The following is a 20581-nucleotide window of genomic DNA, read 5'->3' as shown; positions in this document are numbered from 1 at the left end:
GGGACCATTTTGACCATGTAATCTGACTTTCTGTATAACATACGCTATAGAACTCCCTCAAAATAATTCCTAAAGCATATCTTTAGAAAAACATCCATTCTTGAATTAAAAATTGGCAGTGATGGAGAATCCTCCACAACCCTTGGTAAACTGTTGTAATGGTTAATTACTCTGTTAAAAATGTATGGCTTCTTTCCAGTCTTAATTTGTCTAGCTTCAACTTCCAGCCATTGGATTGTGTTATACCGTTTTCTAGACTGCAAAGCCCATTATTAAGTATTTGTTCCCCATATAGGTACTTACACACTAATCTTCTCTTTAAGCTATATAGATTCATCTCCTTGAGTCTATCGCTATAAGGCATGTTTTTTAACCATTTAACCTTTCTCATGGCTCTTTTCTGAACCCTCTCCAATTTATCATCAGCCTTCTTAAATTGTCAGCACTGGAACAGGGAACAATTTTCCAGCAGCAGTCACACCAGTGCCAATTACAGAGGTAAAATAACCTCTCTACTCTTACTCTAAATTGCTCTGTTTAGGTATCCCAGGATCACATTAGTTCTTTTGGCCACAGCATCACATTGGAAGCTCATGTTCAGATTATCCACCATGAGCCCAAAATCTTTTTCAAAGTCATTGTTTCACAGGATAGAATCCCCCATTCCATAAATAAGTATGGCATACATTCTTTGTCGCTAGATGCAGACATTTACATTTAACCTACTAAAACACAGTTTGCTTGCAGCTTATTTATCAAGCAATCCAGATCACTCTGAATCAGTAACCAGTCCTCTTCATTATTTACCACTTGCTCAATTTTTGTAAACTTTTGCAAACTTTATCAATGATGATTTTAGGTTTTCTTCCAGGTCATTGATAAAAATATTACATAGCGTAGGGGGCAAGAACCGATCCCTGCAGGACCTCTTGGAAACACACCCTCTTGATAGCTCCCCATTTCCAATTATATTTTGAGACTTATCAGTTAGCCAGTTTTTAATTCATTTAATTTGTGCCATGTTAATTTTGTATCACTCTAATTTTCTTAATCAAAATGTCATGTTGTACCAAGTCAAATCCCTTACAGGAATCTATGTCAACACTACTACTTTATCAACCAAACTTGTAATCTCATCAAAAAAGATATCAAGTTAGTTTGACAGGATCTATTTTCCATAAACCCATGTTAATTGGCATTAATTATATTACATTCAAATCTTTATCAATCAAATCCTGTAACAGCCACTCCATTATCTTGCCCAGAATTGATGTCAGGCTGACATACCTATAAATACCCAGGTCATCCCACTTACCCTTTTTAAAAACTGGCATAACATTAGTTTTCTTCCAGTCTTCTGGAACTTCACCAGTGCTCCGAGACTTGTTGAAAACCAACATGAATGTTTCACAGCGAGCCCCTCAGCCAGCTCTTTTAAAACTCTTGGTTACAAATTATCTGGACCTACTGATTTTAAAATGTCTAACTTCCTTCAGAGATACTAGTGGAACATCATATGATGAGACTACATCTGTTTTTTCCCCACATACAGAATATTTATTGAACACTTCTGCCTTTTCTGCATTATTATTGATAATTTTCCCATTTCCATTTAGTAATAGGCCAATCTTATTGTCAGAATTCTTTTTTGCAGAGTCTCTGATATATGTTTCATAAAGGCCTTGAAATCGACAGAATAAAATGGTTCTGAGATACTATGTCCAGGCAAGAAGGAAGGTGTATGGGAGGCTGGCTGGACATCTGAAGTAAGTGTGACATCAAAAACTGTCTTGGCCAATATGGAGCTATCAAAACCTTAAGAGCATCAAAGGAAAAATGTGTCAGTCAGGAAGCAGGGGCTCATGCCTCCCCTGGAACATAAGGTCTTGCATTTGATATTCTCTGTCACCGCTAATAAGTCTTTGGTCGGGGTTCCCCAATGCCTGAATATTGGGTCTCAGATGGATTCCCACAGCGACTACTTATGGTTGGTCACCACGTGTTCCTGCTGACTCCAGGGACGAGACAAGCTGGAGTTGGGAGGGGGTCACCCTGTGTTGCTGGTACCATTCCCAAAGTTTGATGGCTTCCAGACACATTGGGGACAACTGGGCTCGGCCTTTTTTGCTGATACACTACTTCACCAACGTATTGTCCATCAGAATCTGCACCAAGTTCTCTGGAGAACAGGAAGAAATGCTATACAATCCAACCTGATGACTGAGCTCTAGGGCATTAAAAAAGTGTAACTTTAGGTCATTAGGGGACCATGAGCCTTGCATCCAAAGATGGTTCAGGAAGGCACCCGAACGTGTACCTAATGCACATGTAATGAGTTTCATTGCTGGGAAGGGGATGCGGTCACTCCTTTCCTTGCATTTAGGAGATCTAGCCACCAAGTGAGTTCTTACAGAACTTGGGTCAGAACTGTTACTAGTCTGTTCATATGGTGTTTAGCTGGGGAGTACAAGTCTGTTGTAACCAGTGCTATAGTGGCTGCAGGTGGCAGGTGAAGTCTGGCAAGTGGTGTCATGTACGCACACATGGTCGTGTGTCACAGCAGAATTAGGCACCTGCGAACAGATTTAGTCTTATATCATGTGTGTGACTTAAGAGACTTTAATCAGTCCTCCAGAACAGAGGGTTCTGTTGACTGATAAAATTCATAGGAGCCCTACTGGAGCCAATCTGGAATGGTAAACAACAATTTCTCCTAGTTCATCAAGACGTTAACTGAAAAAAAAACATGGAATGAAGAGGTTACTTAGCTTACAATAACCTGAGTTCAAGATGTTTTGTCCCGTAGGTGCTCCACCATAGAATGTACATGCATCTGTATACTCTTGACTGGAGAATGCAAAGCAATGTCTGCAGGCCCACACCTGCACAGAGCAGCTGCTCATACCTCCAAACAAGAACCAATAAGATACATGGACCCAACACACCCACAGGGACAAAACATCTTGAAAAACTCAAGTTACTATTGCGTAAATAACCTCTCCACCATTAAGTGTATGTTCCTATGGATGCTCCACCATATGAGACTCCGAAGCAGTAACATAATGAGGAGGTGGGTGCCTAGAAGGCAAATTCAGGACAGTTTGGAGGACCATCTCGCCAAAGGTAGTATTTATGGACGCAGGTAAGATGGTGTAATACTTGGCAAAAGTATGGATGGAAGACCAAGTTGCAGTCCTACAAATTTTGATACAAATATGTTCTTGAATACTGCTATAGATATGGACTGAGCCTGAGTGGAAATAGCAGTAACTCTGCAAAGAGGCTGCATGCCTGCAGATTCATAGCACCCCAAAACCCACTTTGACAGTCACTGTGTGGAAATAAGTTATCCCTTCATCCTCTTCAAATGACACAAATAACCAACAAGAGGTCCAGAATGTCTTAGCTCTGCCAAGGTAGAAGGCAAGGACCCTTCAGATATTCAGTGTGCATACACTGGTTTCCTCTGTTGAAGCATGAGATTTTAGATAGACCACTGCGAGGCAAATATCCTGATTAATATGGTATTCCAAAGAAACCTTAGGGAGAAAGTGAGGATGAGGATGCAACATGGCCTTGTCTTTATAAAAAGGTGGTATACGGTGGGTAAGCGATCAGGGCACCAAACTCTCCCATTTATTTAGATGAAGTGATGGCTACGAGGAATCAAGGCAGAAAGTTTGACCATGGTTCAATCCATCAAGGAATGGAGGAGATGCTGCAGTGGGTGTTACTGGAGGCCACAACCCCAGAGATACATACATTAAAGCTTGTGGGAAGCAGCTGTGGAGAACAAAATGCCAACTGATATTCAGACTATGCCACAGTAACGATAAGGAATTGGTGCCAATGGAGCCATGAAAGTACATGGTGCTACTGCAGATGAAGCCCCTGCTATCAGTCCCAGATAGCATAGTTATAGATAATCAGGCAAAAAAGGCATAATAGGTCTTTTGCCTCAAAGAATGCATGAGGATTGGCACTACCTATATCAGAGGTAAGTGCTCATCATAAAGAACAAGTGCTAAAGGACCCAATGGTGTAGACATCATCTTCCACCTCTCCTCCATCTACTCCACACACTCTTAAAAAATGAGTCAGGTAAATTTGTGATGTCTCCCAAAACTCTCTCCTGAAAATCTTTGAGCTAGCTTTATATTTTTAAGATGATCGTGATGGACCAAAATAAGTTTTCCTCCTCTCCAAAGGGTAAGGGAAGGAGGAGTATTTGAAGGCCTACCCTCCAAAAATGAAGGCCTGCTCTACTTGTTAACATTTTTTGGCCCTCTTTGAGGTATTTACTGAATCAGCTGCTGCTCACTGAGGCAGCTAACAAGCTGTTGATTTTGCCAACTATCGGCACAGCAGCTGCATCCCACTCTCTGCTTGGAGCCCATAAGATGAAGATGAAGGCACAATGGCTCCGCCTCAGACAGTACTGGTGAATACTGATGTTTATGACCAGACCTTGACTTGGTACTCGAGCACATTTTAAGAGGGTGCCCCCCTTTTTTGGGACCAACTATGAGACCTAGACAGTCAGCTGTCTCCATTGATCTGTGCCTTACACGCCTCATGTTTGCACCAAGGATACAATGGGGTGTGGACTGTGAACATCAGGAAGGATCTCACGCAGAGGGGAAGGAGGCTGGGTAGTGAACTACAGACAGGGACAACACATCAAAGAACTCACCTTATTGTAACTAGAGTTCTTTCCTTTCTTCGAGTGCTGGTCGCTATGTATATTCCACTGTGGGTGACTGACAAGCAGTACTCAGAGAGGAGACAGACAAGTGCGAGGATGCAGGCTATATGGATGTAGGACTGCTGCTCTAAAGGATGCATCAGCTGTGGAGGCTTGAACTAAGGCATAAAGCTTTGTGAAGGTATGAACAGAACTTCACACAGCTGCTCTGCAAATGTCAAGTAGGAGCACTCCTCGACAAAATGCTACTGAAGCCACTTGTGCTCTAGTGGAATAAATCTTCACTTCTTGTGTGGGATGGAGATGTGCCAACTAACAGTAGAACGCAGCCAGCAATCCACTTAGAGTCAGAGAATAAAAGCATTCATTCTCCTAGAGCCATAATCTAGGTGACTTTCTAATAGATATTGTTCTTTCCAAGTAAAAGCCTAAAGCACGTCTTATGTCGAGGTAATGAAGTCTCTTTCACTGGTGACATGAAGCTTTGGGAAAAGACAGTAAATGTATTGTCTGGTTTATGTTAAAATCCCAAATCAACTTTACAGTGATTTCAGAGAGAAGTCTGAGCAAGACTCTGTCCTTGTGGAATACTGTATACGGTGAATGGGCCATAGAAGCTCCAAGTTCGCCAACCCTGTGGGTGAAGTGATGGCAACACATAAGTGACAAATGAGACATTGAGCATGTAAGCCATCAGTTTGAATGGTAGCTTAGTTAACATCAAAGAGTAGTAAGTTAAGATCCCATTGTGGAGGTGGTTTGGTTACTGGTGGGAGGGTTCTAATCCAGGGGTTGGCAACCTTTCAGAGGTGGTGTGCTGAGTCTTCATTTATTCACTCTAATTTAAGGTTTTGCGTGCCAGTAATACATTTGAACGTTTTTAGAAGGTCTCTTTCTAGAAGTCTATAATATATAACCAAACTATTGTTGTATGTAAAGTAAATAAGGTTTTTAAAATGTTTAGGAAGCTTCACTTAAAATTAAATTAAAATGCAGAGCCCCCCCATCCAGTGGCCAGGGCAGTGTGAGTGCCACTGAAAATCAGCTCATGTGCCACCTTCGACACCTGTGCCATAGGTTGCCTACCCCAGTTCTAATCAAACCCTTCAGAAACCAGATCATCACTGGGTGAGTGAAGACACAGTGGTCATCAATGGCTGGGTGGTATGCACCGATCACCACCAGGTAAACATATAGGGAACTAATAGAGACCCACAGCCTTAAGATTGAGCAATAATCCAGAACAGAGTGAATGTTAGCTACGTCTTGGGAGAGATGGTGTTGCTGGGCCCAGAATCATTTCTACTTGGATAAATACTACTTTTTGGTGGAATCTCTTCTGCTATTAAGAATTTCTTCAACTGCTTCCGAGCATAATGGTTCCAGGTCTGATGCCCATCCAAATACCGTAGCATAAAATGAAGAAATTCTGGATTAGGATGTTGACATTGTCTTGGGTCAAGAATTCCAGGAAGGTTTGGATGGTGATGGGTGGATGGGTTGACATTTTCAGAAGAACAGGAAACCAGAACTACTTGGGTCTCTGGGGGCGATGAGAATGACTAGTGTTCTATCCTGTCAGATCGTTCAGAGGGCTCGAGGTAACAGTGGGATGGGAAGAAAGGCATTTCTTGAGTGACCTATCCACAAAAGCAATAGGACATTGCCTTTAGATCTGTGTCCTTGAGCACCAGTGGAGCAGAATGTGTTGCATTTCCTGTTCTTGTGGGATTCAAAAAGGTCCCATGTAGGGGTTCCCCACTGAGCGAAGCTCTGGTTAGTATGGTATTGTGTAGTTCCCATTAATGGTCAGTGGTGAAATGCCTGTGAGGTCATCCCCCAGTGAATTGTGAACACCTGGGAGGTATACTGCTGACAGAGTAACGATGTCGGATGCATCATTCCATAAGTTGACTACTTCAACACAAAGGGGATAGATTTCACTCCTCTCTGTTCCTGATATAGAGCATAGTCGTTATGTTGTCTGAAATTAGGAGGATATATTGGAATATGAGTGGGAAGAACACTTTATGGCTTCCCAGGCTGCTCTCTTTAGGAGATTTATATATGCATTCTAGTCTCAAGGCATCCAGATGCCTTGCACTGTGGGTTCATCCATGTGGGCTTCCCAGCCCAGAAGCAAGGCATCTCTAACTAGGGTTTTCTCAGGTGTGGGAGGGAGGAAGGGAACTCCCACATGTACATTCCCGGGGTCTTTCCACCACATCAGTGAGGCCTTAACCTTGAAGGGAGGGGAGATAGCCACCATAATGTTCATGTTGTGTTAGCAAAGCATACACACTGTTCAAGCCAACCCTGAAGGCAATAGAGGTGGAGCCTTGCAAACGTCACATAAGGACAACATCATGTGACCCAAAAATACGAGGTATACCTGTATTGATCTATGAGGACAGTATTACCTGATTGATTAGGTTGCTCGTGAATTGGAAACTGTCCACACTGAGGTAAGCTCTTGCCCTGACTGAGTCTAGAGTCGCGCCTATGAATTCCATAGCTTACATCAGATTCGGGTTAGACTGTTCTGTTTACACACACATTCCCAGGGATGTTTGGAGATGGAGCAGCAATGATGTTGATGTCAGAACTTCTAGTCAGCACCTGTGTGACAGCCTGTAACCTTATGTTCACCACTTTTACAAGACTATGATGAATTTTGTACAAAGTATGCCTTGTGAGGTTTGAAAACTTTATCTACTGAACATTATTGTCCTGGTAAAAATGTGTAGCAACATTTTACGTAAAGTTATAAGATTTTACTGTATGACATTCCTGAGACGTGCTCCAAGTTTACAAAAGTAGCCCAAACCAGTTCCTCATAGACAAAAGGCTAACAAGCACCTCAGCCAGGTGTCAACATAATCAAGTGGACTATTATCAGGTTGAGCAGCCATTCTCTGGCAGGAAGAAGGGTTTGAGCAAGAAATGTACATCTTGGCAGACAGACTTGCTGTTGCCTGAATCCGAGCTGGAGAGGATTCTCAAAGAACAGAAATGCTGTAAGAAGGAAGAACAGAGGACACAAATCCACTCATCTCTAGTCATGGCATCAACAACGTTTGAAAGACAAAGGAAGCATTAGTGAAAAGAGAGAGAGAGAGAGAGAGAGAGAGAGAGAGATCCTGACTGAAAGAGTTCAACCAGTAAAAGCATGTGGTGGAAAAAACCTTTGCTTTGAATTCATTTAACTTACTAAGTTAGGTATCAGTTTGTGTTTCACTTTTTATTTCTTTGTAACCAATTCTGACTTTTAGGCCCCCATTACTTGTAATAACTTAACATTTATCTTTCTGTAGTTAATAAACTTGTTTTATTATTTTATCTCAACCAGTGTGTGTCTGGATTGAAGTATCTGGAACCTCTATTTGAGATAACATGGTTTGTACATACCATTTTCTATTAATGAAATGACTATCTTCTATGAACTGCACAGAAGGAAAGAGGTAGGCAACACGACGCACATTTCTAGGGACAAATCTGGGACTGGAAATTTGCAGGTGTCACTCTGGAATATAATTCAGGAGTGGATGGCTGGAAGCACTCATGATTCAGCTGGGAGCAATTTTGCATCCTAGAGACTCCATGCAAATATACCAGGAGTGGTGGTTCTCACAGCTAAGCAGTGTAAAAGGCACCCCAATTGGAGAGCTGGGGGGACACATCTGTCCAACAGTCCAGCTTGTATCCTGGGGAATGTCACAACCTGCCTGTCAGGAGCCAGTCTACTAGGTATGAGAAGACAGCCATTATGACAGGCCTCTGCTGCTACCACTGTGAATGCCTTTGTAAATACTCTGAGTGCTGAACAGAAACATCCTGTATTATTAGTGGTTGGGACCTGCCAGGAACTTGAGAAACCTTCTGTGAAAAGGCTGGACATCCACATGGAATTATGCATCTTTCATGTTGAGAGCTGTGCACACACGGTCTCTGTCCAGTGTAACCAAATGGATTTTCCGTTTGTGAATAAATACATTGATACACAAGAGGTCAAGAATGAGTTTCCATCCTCCTTTTTCTTGGGAATCAGGAAATATTTTGCATAAAATTATTTCCCCTAACATTGTGGTGGTACTCATTCTACTGCACCCAGAAGAAGAGATTCTATTTCTTGCAGGATTCCTGGAAGGAATTTTCCTCCAGGGTAGATTGGCTGAGCCTCTGGAGGTTTTTCGCCTTCCTCCGCAGCATGGGGCAGGGATCACTAGCAGGAGGGTCTCAGCCGATTGAAGTCACTAAAACACAGGATTGGGGACTTCAACGGCAGAGTCCAGGGAAGGGTCTTGCGGCCTGCATCATGCAGGGGGTCAGACCAGATGATCATAATGGTCCCTTCTGACCTTAAAGTCTATGAGTCTATGAGATCTCCTTGTGCAAGCAGTCCCTGAAAAGGGACAGGGAAGGGGGTTTTGAAGGGAGTGAGGAGATTAACTTGACAGTATAGCTGGAATGGATGATATCCAGCACCCAACTGGCCACTGTTGTCACCCTTCAATTGTGAGAAAATTGTGTCAGGCAGCCACCAAAATAGGTGGAGGTGGCATCAATTGTAATTTGCGGCTCCTCTGGAACAATGAACATCTCTACACCTTTTGGGGGATATGGAATTTTGTCTAGTTGTACCACTGAAGCAACTGTGGGGAGGTTCTTAGTTATCAGTGATTCGTGGCAGGGTTGAGGCAGTACCAACAATGCATGGGGGTTCCCACCAATTGTCCTTATCCAGAACTAATGGTTCCCAATGCTTTGGGCCTCTTGTTTACTGTGGCTCGGCACTAAAGTCAGTGCCACCGACAACATGGAGGCTGGTACCAAGGTAGTCTTAGTATTATGCACCTTCTGGTCAACCATGAGGCTTAGGGGACTGAGTCCTTGAGACATGGTCATAACAACATGCTCAACTCTGATGGAGCAGGGAAGGATTCTTCCTCTTAGAGGTGGACAGAGAGGGAGATCTGCAGTTATGCTTACGAGTGTCTCCTGCCGTCATGGGAAGGTCAAGAAGGGACCTTCTCCATGCTTCTGTGCTTCTCCATTCCTGAGCCAGACAATATGGTGCTAAGAGGCATTCTCCTGGATATCTCTGGACAATGCACAGATACAAGTTTAACGTGGCCTTCTTGTGTGTATACATTTGATTACTAGGTCAAATCGACTTGCTCTCAGGATGAATCAGGGCTGTGTAATAAAGGAGACAGTGTGGAACCCCTGCCTCAATTTCTGGAGCAGCTGGAAGATATGTAGCAAATGAGACATGGGATTTAAGGAAGGACAGTCCCATAGTTAAGACAGGTGAATGCTGCCCTGGAAAACTGGATTTTATCCCTGCTTCTGTCACAGATTTCCTAGATGATGCTAGGCTAGTCACCTAAACCACATTTTTCAAAGGTTGTCACTAAGGGTATGTCTACACTAGAAACTTAAGACGACCTATATTAGGTTGACTTACAGCCACGGAAGTAATTACTGCAGTTCTGCACGTCCTCACCAGGAGCACTTCCCCGACCTAAGAGGGGCACTGTGGGGAGCTGAGAGTCCGGTCTCTCAGTTCCGCTGGTAGCTCCCTGCAGGGACCCCGGCTGCCCCACAGGCTCCCAGTGGGCTGTGCCCTCCCTGCAGCTCCCCGTTCCCCGCTGGGAGCGGGAGAAGCCACCTGGGGTTTCTCACTTCCTCATTCCCCACCTGTTCATGGCTGCAGCTATGAAACTGACAAGACAGCCAATGTTCTCTGTTGGGAGCGGGGTCCAGCCCTCTGGGCTTCTCACCCCAGCTCCCAGCCGGGAGCGGGGTCCAGCCATCCAGCTCTCCAGGAAAGCTGGGGTGGGGAGAGGGGGGGGAGCTGGGCTCTAGCTGCCTAGCTTTCTTGGCAATTTCACGGCTCCTGACAAGACAGCCAACAACCGATGTAAGTAATGCAGCGTCTACATAGACACTGTGTCGCCCTAACTACACTGACAGAAGCCCTATGCCTCTCATGAAGATGGAATTATTACGTCAGAGTAGTAGGGCACTTACATTGGCAAGAGCAAGGCTGTAGGGTGCAGACACTGACATAATTAGCTCAACATAAACTGCCTTATAGTGACCTAACTGTGTAGTGTAGACAAGGCCTAACTACGGACTCATTTTCTGGGTGCCCAAGTTGAGACTCTTGAGTCTCATTTATAGAAGTGCTGAGCACTCACAACTGCAACTGAAGTCAATGAGAGTTGTGCTTTTAAAATATGAAGTGATATGCAAAGCTAAGCACTTTGCAAAATCAGGCCGTTGACGTCTCAAATTGGGCACTCAAAATTAGCAGATACTTTCAACCTCAATCTCTCTGTGTCTCAGTCCTCCATTTTTAAAATGAGGGTAATATCACCCCCCCATATATATATACCAATCCTCTCATAGGGACATTGTGAAGATAAATTAACGGACATATGTGAAGCACTCATATACTGTAGTAATAAGCACTCTAGACAAGCCCATTATAAAATTAATAATTCTGACTTCAGAACAGGGTTTAAATGGGAACTAGACTGAGATTCACCAATTCCTAAATAACCATCAGATAGTAACAACTTTCTTTTCCTACTGACCTAGGCTGAATTTGAACAGTTGACCTATAGGTTAAAGACCATTCCCTATTTGCTGAATCACCCACTCTCTGCCTCACATTTCTCTCCTGGTACTTTGTAATTATTTGTCTCTATTTTTGAGTCATAACATTTGAGACAATATGGAATAATGAAATAGACTAAACTATTGAAATTATATGGCCTGATATGGAGAAGGCCAGACTAGATCATCATAATGGTCCCTTTCTGCCCTTAAAAATGTATTAATATGAATATTACATAAATTTACATAATATAGTATATACATAATTTTTATTATTGGTTTGTGTGTGTATATATCTATATATATATATATATATATACACACACACACACACACACACACACACACACGCTATATGAAAACAGTAATTTGTTATTTCACTAATTAACTTCTCACAAGCTAGGATTAATCAAATAAGACAATGACAAGACTCCTTGCAATTATCCAACAAAAAGTTTTGATGGTGGCAGGAATGGTGTGAGGGGCTTGAAAGCTGACTTGCATGGTATGAAATATTATGACAACGCAGGAAAATTTGGTATAATGTAACAGAGCGCTTATGACAAGTATTCTTAAGTCTTTTCTATTTTTATGGCCTGGGAATTTCAAAGGGGCCTAAGGGAGTTAGGCACCTATTCCCCATTGACTTTCAATGTCTGTTCAACAGCTAGTTCTCATAGATCACGGAAATTCCTAGCAGTGAATTTTTGAAATATAGTTCTGAAATTATGATCCTGCATATATATTTGGGCACTCTAGAAGTTTTTGAAATCTGAGTTATATCACAAAAGATTAGCACTCAGAAATCAATTTTGAGGAATTCTTGCAAACTGTTTATCCCAAATATAAAGTGTTACCTGAAGTAGGAAAATAAATATTAGAAAGTACTCTCAATTTACAGTCTTCAATGCTTTAAAACATCATTAAAGGATTAGTACAAGAAAATTTTACTTGGCAGAAAATGAAGTTCAGGTCCAAAGTTCAATTTTTACAATTTTGATATATATATACACACTTTATCAATGTTAAGTTGGGGGAAAAAAAACATTTTAACATATCAAAACCAACAGATATATTGAAGCAAAGTAAATTCTCATATTACACTGAAAAAAGTATCTCGTAAATGGATAATATGTTCTGACCCTCTTGAAGCACCAAATATGCCAAGACTGAAATTTACACCCTTAATTAAGTGAAGGTTTGACAATTCTAATGTCCTGTGTTTGCTTGTAGGCATTTTTAACTGAAAATTAATATGCTGTATGTAGTGTTCTTTGATCTGAGTAAAACTAGATGTTTAGAAAGTGTTAAGTTTATAGGTCCCCATAAAATTATTAGGAATTTTAAAAGGTTTTGGATTACTTTAATTATTCATTTAAAGAATAGCAATATGTAATAAAAATGGTTTCAGTGGATTCCTCTATACAACTTCATCCTAACGGTCATCTGATCATAATACAAGTTCAACTAACACAGCTGTCATAGCAGTTTCTCTTCAAGGGCTAGGTCTTAATCATAAATCAACTGAATGACTAATTCAACACTGTTAAAACCAGCAAGTAGCTGCTTGGAGCAATTCCAGTTTTTACATCTTTCAAAAGGTCAATACACCTACTCACACAGACAACAGTCTTATCTTTCACAGTGTTTTCTTCTTCTCTAAGATTGAAAAATAACATTACCACTTACATTTAAATGTGTTTTAAATTAGCAATTAAAATGCTCTTTAATTTTGAAAGGGTGACCCACTAAAACAAAGACAATTTTAGTTTTCACTTGTATCCACAATCAAAATCCTCTCCCTCCTCTTTGCTAATGCTTTAAATACTTTTCTAGTTGTTGAAAAAACTACGAAAATATTACTGATTTCCTACATTAACCTTAACTCTGTTATATTACAAATTACATTAAAAAAACTTTTTTTTTTGCTAGTTGAGCAACTTATCCAAATGTAGCTCAGATTAAGAACATGAACACATACACACACAAAAATCACAAATTAAAAGGCATCTCACAATAAAATATATACTAATCATTTGCATCTGTTTGCACTGCCATAAATGACAAAAGCCTACCGTTAGCATCCTACACAGTAAAAATTTATTCTGTACTTTAATACAAAAGCTATGTTGCACAAACTGTGGATTTAAAGCTATAAGAATGCTTCAGTGAAGGAAAATGGCAATCTTTCTGGCTCCAGTAGATGCCATTCCCTATCACACAATGTTTCCCACTCATAAATACATGACAAATACTTCCTCAATCATTTTTTACGAGCAGGGATGCACAGGGGGTAGTCAATGGCTAGCTTGAGGGAAAATAGGAACAGCAGGCGGCAGAAACTGTACTGAAAATGGCTATGTGGTAAATTCTCTTCTGGAACATCACTCAGCTACCCAGGCTTTGATCTTTCAGCTACAATTACACTAACATTCATGAGAGCTGGAATTTTTTTTTTTTAAACTTAAATCATTAGTTGTGCATAAAAATGGTTAAATCATTTCATTATTTGACTTCCCAATTCAAACGTCTAGATTTTTACAAATTAAAAATTGTAATTTATACAAAGGTTTTCTTTCAATTGGCTATAACCATATCTCCACCACAACTGGTCTCACAAAAAACAGGGGATGTCTGGCAACAGCTAAATCACAGACTGGCATCTCACAAGGAGTCTGTTTACTATTAGGGTCTGGGAAATGGTATTTACTGTACAATTAGAGCCACTGAACTCTACCTGTAATCATCCAAATACAGGTGTGAAAATCCCTTTTGGAAACTGACTCACCCAGTTTCAAATAAACATTGTACTGTCATAGTGAGCCTCAAAAGCTTCAAACATTTGCACTTAAATTAGGACAGTTAAGATTTACTGCACTGTCAGGTGATACATTTTTAAAAATTCTATTCCTGACCGAATATGGAGAAATTTAGGACTAGCTATCACAGTTTCTACTAAGTTTCAATTTTAAATCTGTATTTTCAAAAATATAAACTTTCAGAAAGGTTAAATTCAGTTCCTTATCATAAATACAAGTGTCTTATAGTAGTATCAACAAGACAGTTTTAGTTGCAGTAATTTCAGAAAATTTATTCTAATGATTTATTGGAGTTAACCATCTGACATTAATTATTGTTTTGGCTTCCAGTCTATGAATGTTTATTTTTCAGTTTAAAGCCTTCTCGCTCTTTGATATCATATGGAAATGAGAATTTTTAATGGAAAATTGAAACCATGTGCATCTAAGTACTTAATGAAGTACAGGGAGAAACAGGAGGTGTATTTTAGGAGGATTCAGATATTTTGCTTTAGATACTTTTCATTTGTTTGGATGACTTAAAGCATCTCTCTGTTCAGAAACATACATTTATATCCCAAAACTTTAAAGATCTCACAATTAAAGTGTTTTAAAGATTTGTAAACTATATAATTTGTTGTGAATTTTAGAACAAGTATGTTGTCATTAATTCTTCCTTATAGTGTAATATTTAATCAGTCTCTCCTCTCCAATCCAATTGTCTATCTCAACTGCTATTTTTTATGACAAGCTAACACACTGTGCTTTTCAACAATGGAAACCCAAAGTATTTTCACCATGTTGGAACTGGATCTTCATCCAGTTCACTATGTGTCTGATATAGAGCCTTACTGTAAACATTATCCACCCAAGTCATCTTGACATCAACAAGAATATTTGTTTGAGTAAAAACCGTGCATGAAGGTAAAAATACTACTTACATGAAGTATCTGAGAGTAGGCCTAAATAGTACAAGGCAATTGTAAAATGTCTTCCTTTGTGTGTTACACACAACTGTTAACAATGCCAAGCACTGTTGGCACTCAAACGTAAATGGAAGTGTATTGTTGAAATGTTCAATATTAAATTAATGCCACAGTACAAAAAATTCTGTCACATTACAAATTAAATAGTTTTATTCTTTCAGCACATAACAAATGAAAAGCAATTATATGAATAATCAGTGTTAAATAATGTTTAAAAAGCCAGTTTTATTGGAAAGTAATGGTTTCTAACCAGATTGAGTCCGTTTCTGAAATGGATTTATTTTCTTCACAGTTAAGTTTATGTAAAAACTGAAGGAGGGGAAAGGATTTGCTTCTGTTTTGTAAATTCATTAGGGGCATTTTTATCACCACTGCACTCAGACAGAATGTTTACGGAGATAGAATAAGTATAAAAGATATCAATTTATATTAACTAAAACAACAAGAATAATCCTTATGTCCTTTTAAAGAATAGTTAAGTATGTGCCATTGAGAAATATGAAAGACAAGTGTGAATTCTATATATTAAAACTAAGCAAACTCACCATTTGTTTTTACATCGAAGGTAATCTTTTTCCGAGAGGTTAATCAAGTAAATCATTGGTTTTGAAGTCAAAAACAAGTATTTGTTCAACACATCAATCTAAAAATGAGAATATAAAGATAGAATCTTAAAAACAGAATGAAGTTAGTGTAATACAACATTTTCAAACTCAGTTTCTTTTTTATTAATTGTATTTCTGAAAGGGCAAATAACTGCTTCAAGTAATCTATCCAGTATACTTTGATAAACAAAATCTACTGATAAATTGAACTTTCAATTCAATACCTTATAAATCTCATGGATTCTTTTCTATTTAAATATTTTTACCAAGTGAAAACAGGTAGAAATATTAAGAGTCTATGCATGGGATAATAGCCTACCTCTTTGTCATTCCAATCATGATAGAAGCGCACAGGTTTCTTTTCATCTATTACCCAGGTTTTGATTTTACACATTATGTCCTATGCAGGATTAAGAAGAAACAAAGTAATTAAAGTAGATGAAGAACAAACTCAGCTGGATACCAGACAATTATTTTCTATATGCAAAAAGTACCAAAATACACAATACATACTCAAATTAAAAATTAGGTAACATCCCTTAAAAAGACAAGAAAATGAATTCAAATTATATCTCAAAAGCTAAAACAATATATTACCATTTTAAACAAGTCACTAAAAAGCAATGGTGAATGTTAATATAACACACCTATACTTAGAAAGTTAAATACACAGTATTTTAGTAGCAGCCCTCCCCAAATTAATAGAGATCATAAAACAGATGTAAAAATCCAAGGGCATTTTAGATTGCTTTTCAAACTCAGTAAGATGTAACATTTCAGCATCCAGTGGGTGAGACCACATACAATATAAACACACTATTTAGAAAGGGGAATGGGTGGAGGAGGAAAAAACAGAGTGAATATATTTTTTTAAATTGTTAGCAAAAGAAATTGAGCCTACTATTGATGATCCACCCTTCAAGAAATTAATTCAAATATCCCAAACCTTATTTATTCTGCATTAATTTTTTTGCCAACACCTTCTCCCTCCCCTAAAAAATGAAACCTGCCAAAGCCTCCATTACACAATGGCAAGAGCCTTGCACTGGTGACCTCCAACCAGCTGCATTCACTTTCAGAACATCTCTCTCTGCAGGAAATCTAAAGGCCTTTTAGTTAGCAAGCTAGTGTGCATTCAGAAGGAGTAACTACAGGAAGAGCCCAATGTGCTTTGTTTCTCTGGCCTTTCTTCACAGAAAGATTAATCATCTGTGAAATGGAAACGGCAAACAGCAAGTGACACAAACTGAACCCTTCAAGCCTTTCCTCATCAGTTTTGTGGTTCTGAATCTGAAAGCTGCGTGTGGCAAGGTTCTCCTTACAGGCAGGTGTTAATAAAAGGCTCTTGGGTCTGAAAGGTCAAACTTGGCTCTTCTAGGAGTAGTGCATTTTAGAGTCATCTATTTTTTGTTGTAGATAATTTATGGTCATGCTTTAAACAATGCATTTATTAAAAGTTATAACTGGTGTGATATACAATTAGATATTTACATACAAAATTCTATTCCCAAAATTTTTCTTCAGTGCACAAAATATTTACAGTTACTGATACGTATGTAGGTTAAACAGATTTATAAAATAGCTATAAATAGCTCTGCTATTTAGTATAACTTCTTTTCCCAGTTTTGCAGTTGCTTTAGGGAAAAACAAGGAAAAGACTCTTCTAAATGCTTAGATCCTGATTTGAAACCCTCCAGGAATAGGACTCCCCACAGATTTTAACAAGGAAGGGGCAAGCAGAAAACTTTTAATGAAATCTAACATGTTCTGACTAAGAATAATCACTTTTACTCTCCTATAACTGAATTTCACTCATAAATGTTTAAAAGTGGCTAATGTAACACCATTTCCTACAAGGAGAAGATCAAAGTGCTATATTACAAATGCATTATGATTAAAAAAGCACTGTGCCTTGCTATTAACTGTTCTTTAAACCCTAAAAGGCTTCCCATAGATCTCACTTGGCACTGCATATACAACCTTTGACAAGTAATGTAGACCATTTTTATTCATTGCCTAAAATTGTAGGCAATTATGTGTGTCACACTGGCCACCTGCAAATTCTGAATGCCTGCTCCAGTTGTCAGAGCAAAAAACTAATGTCGGAGGGGATTAATCTAGGGGGAGAGAGTCCTCTTTAATGGCTCCAGCAGGTGAAATGGCCCAGCTGGTTACTATGATGAGTGGCCAGAACAGCTTATGTAGAGACATGCAACAAGATTATACAAAAGAAGAAAACAGTAGTACCATCTTATCTTATCCTAAGTGTTTTTCATTTTTTTAATTAATCAACAAAAATAGATAAGGAAAGATTCTACTTTATGTAAACTGTAAGGCTAAAATGCTATTTCTCAGCTTTTGCTTCATCAAAAATCATTAGCTCCTCAACCAATCCTGTTAACTAGTGAAGGAACCTTTTGCTTGCATAATTTTTCTGATTTTAAAAATATTTTGGATATACTTATAAACCCCATCACAAAGGCTTTTGACATTACAATTTTCCCCAGTAGCAACATATTACACCAAAATTGAGATAAAGAATTGAAAGGAATTAAATTCTAATTGGAGTTATCTGGAGGTAGTATTTTCCGTACAGCCATACTCAAGTCTTTTGGGACCAATTAGCTAAGTTTTTGAACTTGCCTGCACATGAGTGAGGGTGTGTATATCAAAATTTGTATACTCAGTTTATTTCTGACCTAGCCCCTGATTATCCCAGCAAAAGACACAAAGGTCAAGGGCAGGTAAGTGGATTAGAACCTCCAGATAACTTTAAACACAGGTGAAGCAAGTAGCTTTGCCCTCTCTGAAAGATAAGCATATTCTACAGATCCCTCTCAAATCTACAAAAAAGTAAGAGAGAAAACATACAGAAGGAAGTCACTATATCACTTTTAAAAAAAAACTTGGCTGCCTAAATTACATGTCTAAATCCATTTTGATTTTTGTGAGATTTTTCAGAGGGGCTCAGATTATGTGCCGAACTTTAAACTCTCTTAACGTAAGTTAAAGACTGACAATTCTCAATAAGAGTTCCCTACAGTATATATAGTTATGTAAATTGGAAGCCTATTTATTTTACACACAAATTAATGGAGCAACAGAAAACAATATAAAAATAAATAAAACAAACATGACATTCTTCTATGTCTGATCTCAGAAAAATTTACAGAAGAAGAAAAAAGGATAAAGTATCTCTGTCATACCAGGCAAATTTATATTTGAAATTATACTGAGTGTAAAGTAAAGCAGGTAGTCCGCAAATTTAGGAAAGGCCTAGCTAAATTAAATTAAGGTTCACTAGCATGCATGCCAGAGCTCAGGTTAAATTATATATAATCCTTGAATGAGAAGTGTGGCAAGGTTGTGTGGTGAGATATGAACAAAGACAACTATTTTCACATATTTCTCGCTCACCTGCTGACCCAGTGTTCTAGGGTCAAATAATAATAATAATTTTTTTAAAAGCTAGCTAGAGCTTTTCAGGTTATATTTAATCTTTTACATAATTTGTTGTTTAGTTTAGTTTAATTAATTGCCTTTATTTAGGCCTAAAAATTTTAATCTAGCAATTATCTTAGTTGGTTAAAATATTAACATTCATTTACAAATATTTAATCATCCTCCTAGTTAACTTAGCACTATTCTAAACTGAAATACAGACAGATGACCTAGTTTGTTTGATCAGGTCTGGTCTATCCAGTTCCTACTTTGATGTACTCTTTCACTGGAGGAATGACCTCTTTCTCCCTGCTCAATGATACGTGTATAGTTATTTCTTATTTGGGACAATGATGCAACAGTGGGTACCACAATAAAACAAACACACACACTTACTGCCCACAATAGTTAAATTTACAGGAAATACAAATATTATGAAAAAGTCAAATATCACATGATTTTTTAAAAATGGCACTTTATCTTTGACAATAGATATTTTTAGCATCTCTTTGGAAATATATATAGCCTGCCATATCTGAAGTGCCAAAAACTGTACATTAATTTATCTTCATGTCCTCCAGGATTGAGCTTTGGAGTTCCTTGCCTTGCCTAAGAACGCAAAGATTTTTAACCATGAGTTGAATGCTGTACCCAATAAATCTCAGCAGTTTATAATATTGTGAATTAATATACCCACACCTACTAGTTCACAGAATGTCTTGATAAACTTAATCAGATCCATCAGGTGAGGGGAAAAAAAGCATGTGTGAATGTGCATACATTGCTAAATCCTTTGGGTGGCTGAAAGTAGTAATCTCTCTCAGTGCCAAATACTTTGTACAGCATCAAGGACTAAACCCTAGCTTGAAAAATTCACTTGTCTACTTGGCACCGGAGAATGGGAAGCTTTCCTTTGGAAATTGAAAGGGCATGTAATTAATTTCTGCAGAATTTATGCTATCGTGGGGGTTGGGGGAAGGGAATAAGTTTGCAGTTGTGAAGATTACAGGTCACATTTGAAAGTCTCAGTGAAGCAATGTCTTCCTGACTCCATAGACAGACAGCTCTAGTGACTTTGATGCTACTGTATCACAAAAAATAATGTACACTTCAGTGCAAATATGGTATATTTGAGTAATGCTACATTTTACACAACTGTTTGGAGGGCCCATATTTGCACTCCTCTCTCTCTAGGCTTGGAATTCTGATACAGGTCAGTAACAGCCCATCCTAGTGAGCAGGGTGTGGTCTCATCAAGGTTTCAGCTCCTTGCAAATCTTTTGCAATGAGGATATCAGATTCTTACAAAGGCTTTAAAACCTCAATGTATAAACATCATCCTGCTACTCAGATTTCCCAAGCAGCAGCAAAATGAAATTGATGACACTTGCTCAATTTCATTGCTGCTGTTCAGAATTATGT

The 20581-nt window shown here is 38.8% G+C and overlaps 1 protein-coding gene across 2 annotated transcripts in view; it reads right to left on the bottom strand.

Annotated features, from left to right (window-relative positions):
* The window catches only part of OLA1 (Obg like ATPase 1), a 188692-nt gene that overhangs the window by 50030 nt on the left and 118081 nt on the right, over window positions 1-20581 (bottom strand). For both annotated transcript variants that reach the window (XM_054044102.1, XM_054044103.1), the window contains 2 exons: window positions 16038-16118; window positions 15659-15756 (listed from right to left, as the gene is read on the bottom strand). In XM_054044102.1, coding sequence (XP_053900077.1) covers window positions 15659-15756; window positions 16038-16118 — 179 coding nt within the window. The remainder of the gene's footprint in view (window positions 1-15658; window positions 15757-16037; window positions 16119-20581) is intronic.

Source organism: Malaclemys terrapin, chromosome 11, assembly GCF_027887155.1.
Source record: "Malaclemys terrapin pileata isolate rMalTer1 chromosome 11, rMalTer1.hap1, whole genome shotgun sequence".
In the NCBI taxonomy this organism is placed as follows: domain Eukaryota; kingdom Metazoa; phylum Chordata; order Testudines; family Emydidae; genus Malaclemys; species Malaclemys terrapin.
Note: the sequence above shows the minus strand (reverse complement) of the source record. Positions and strands in the feature narration are given on the sequence as shown.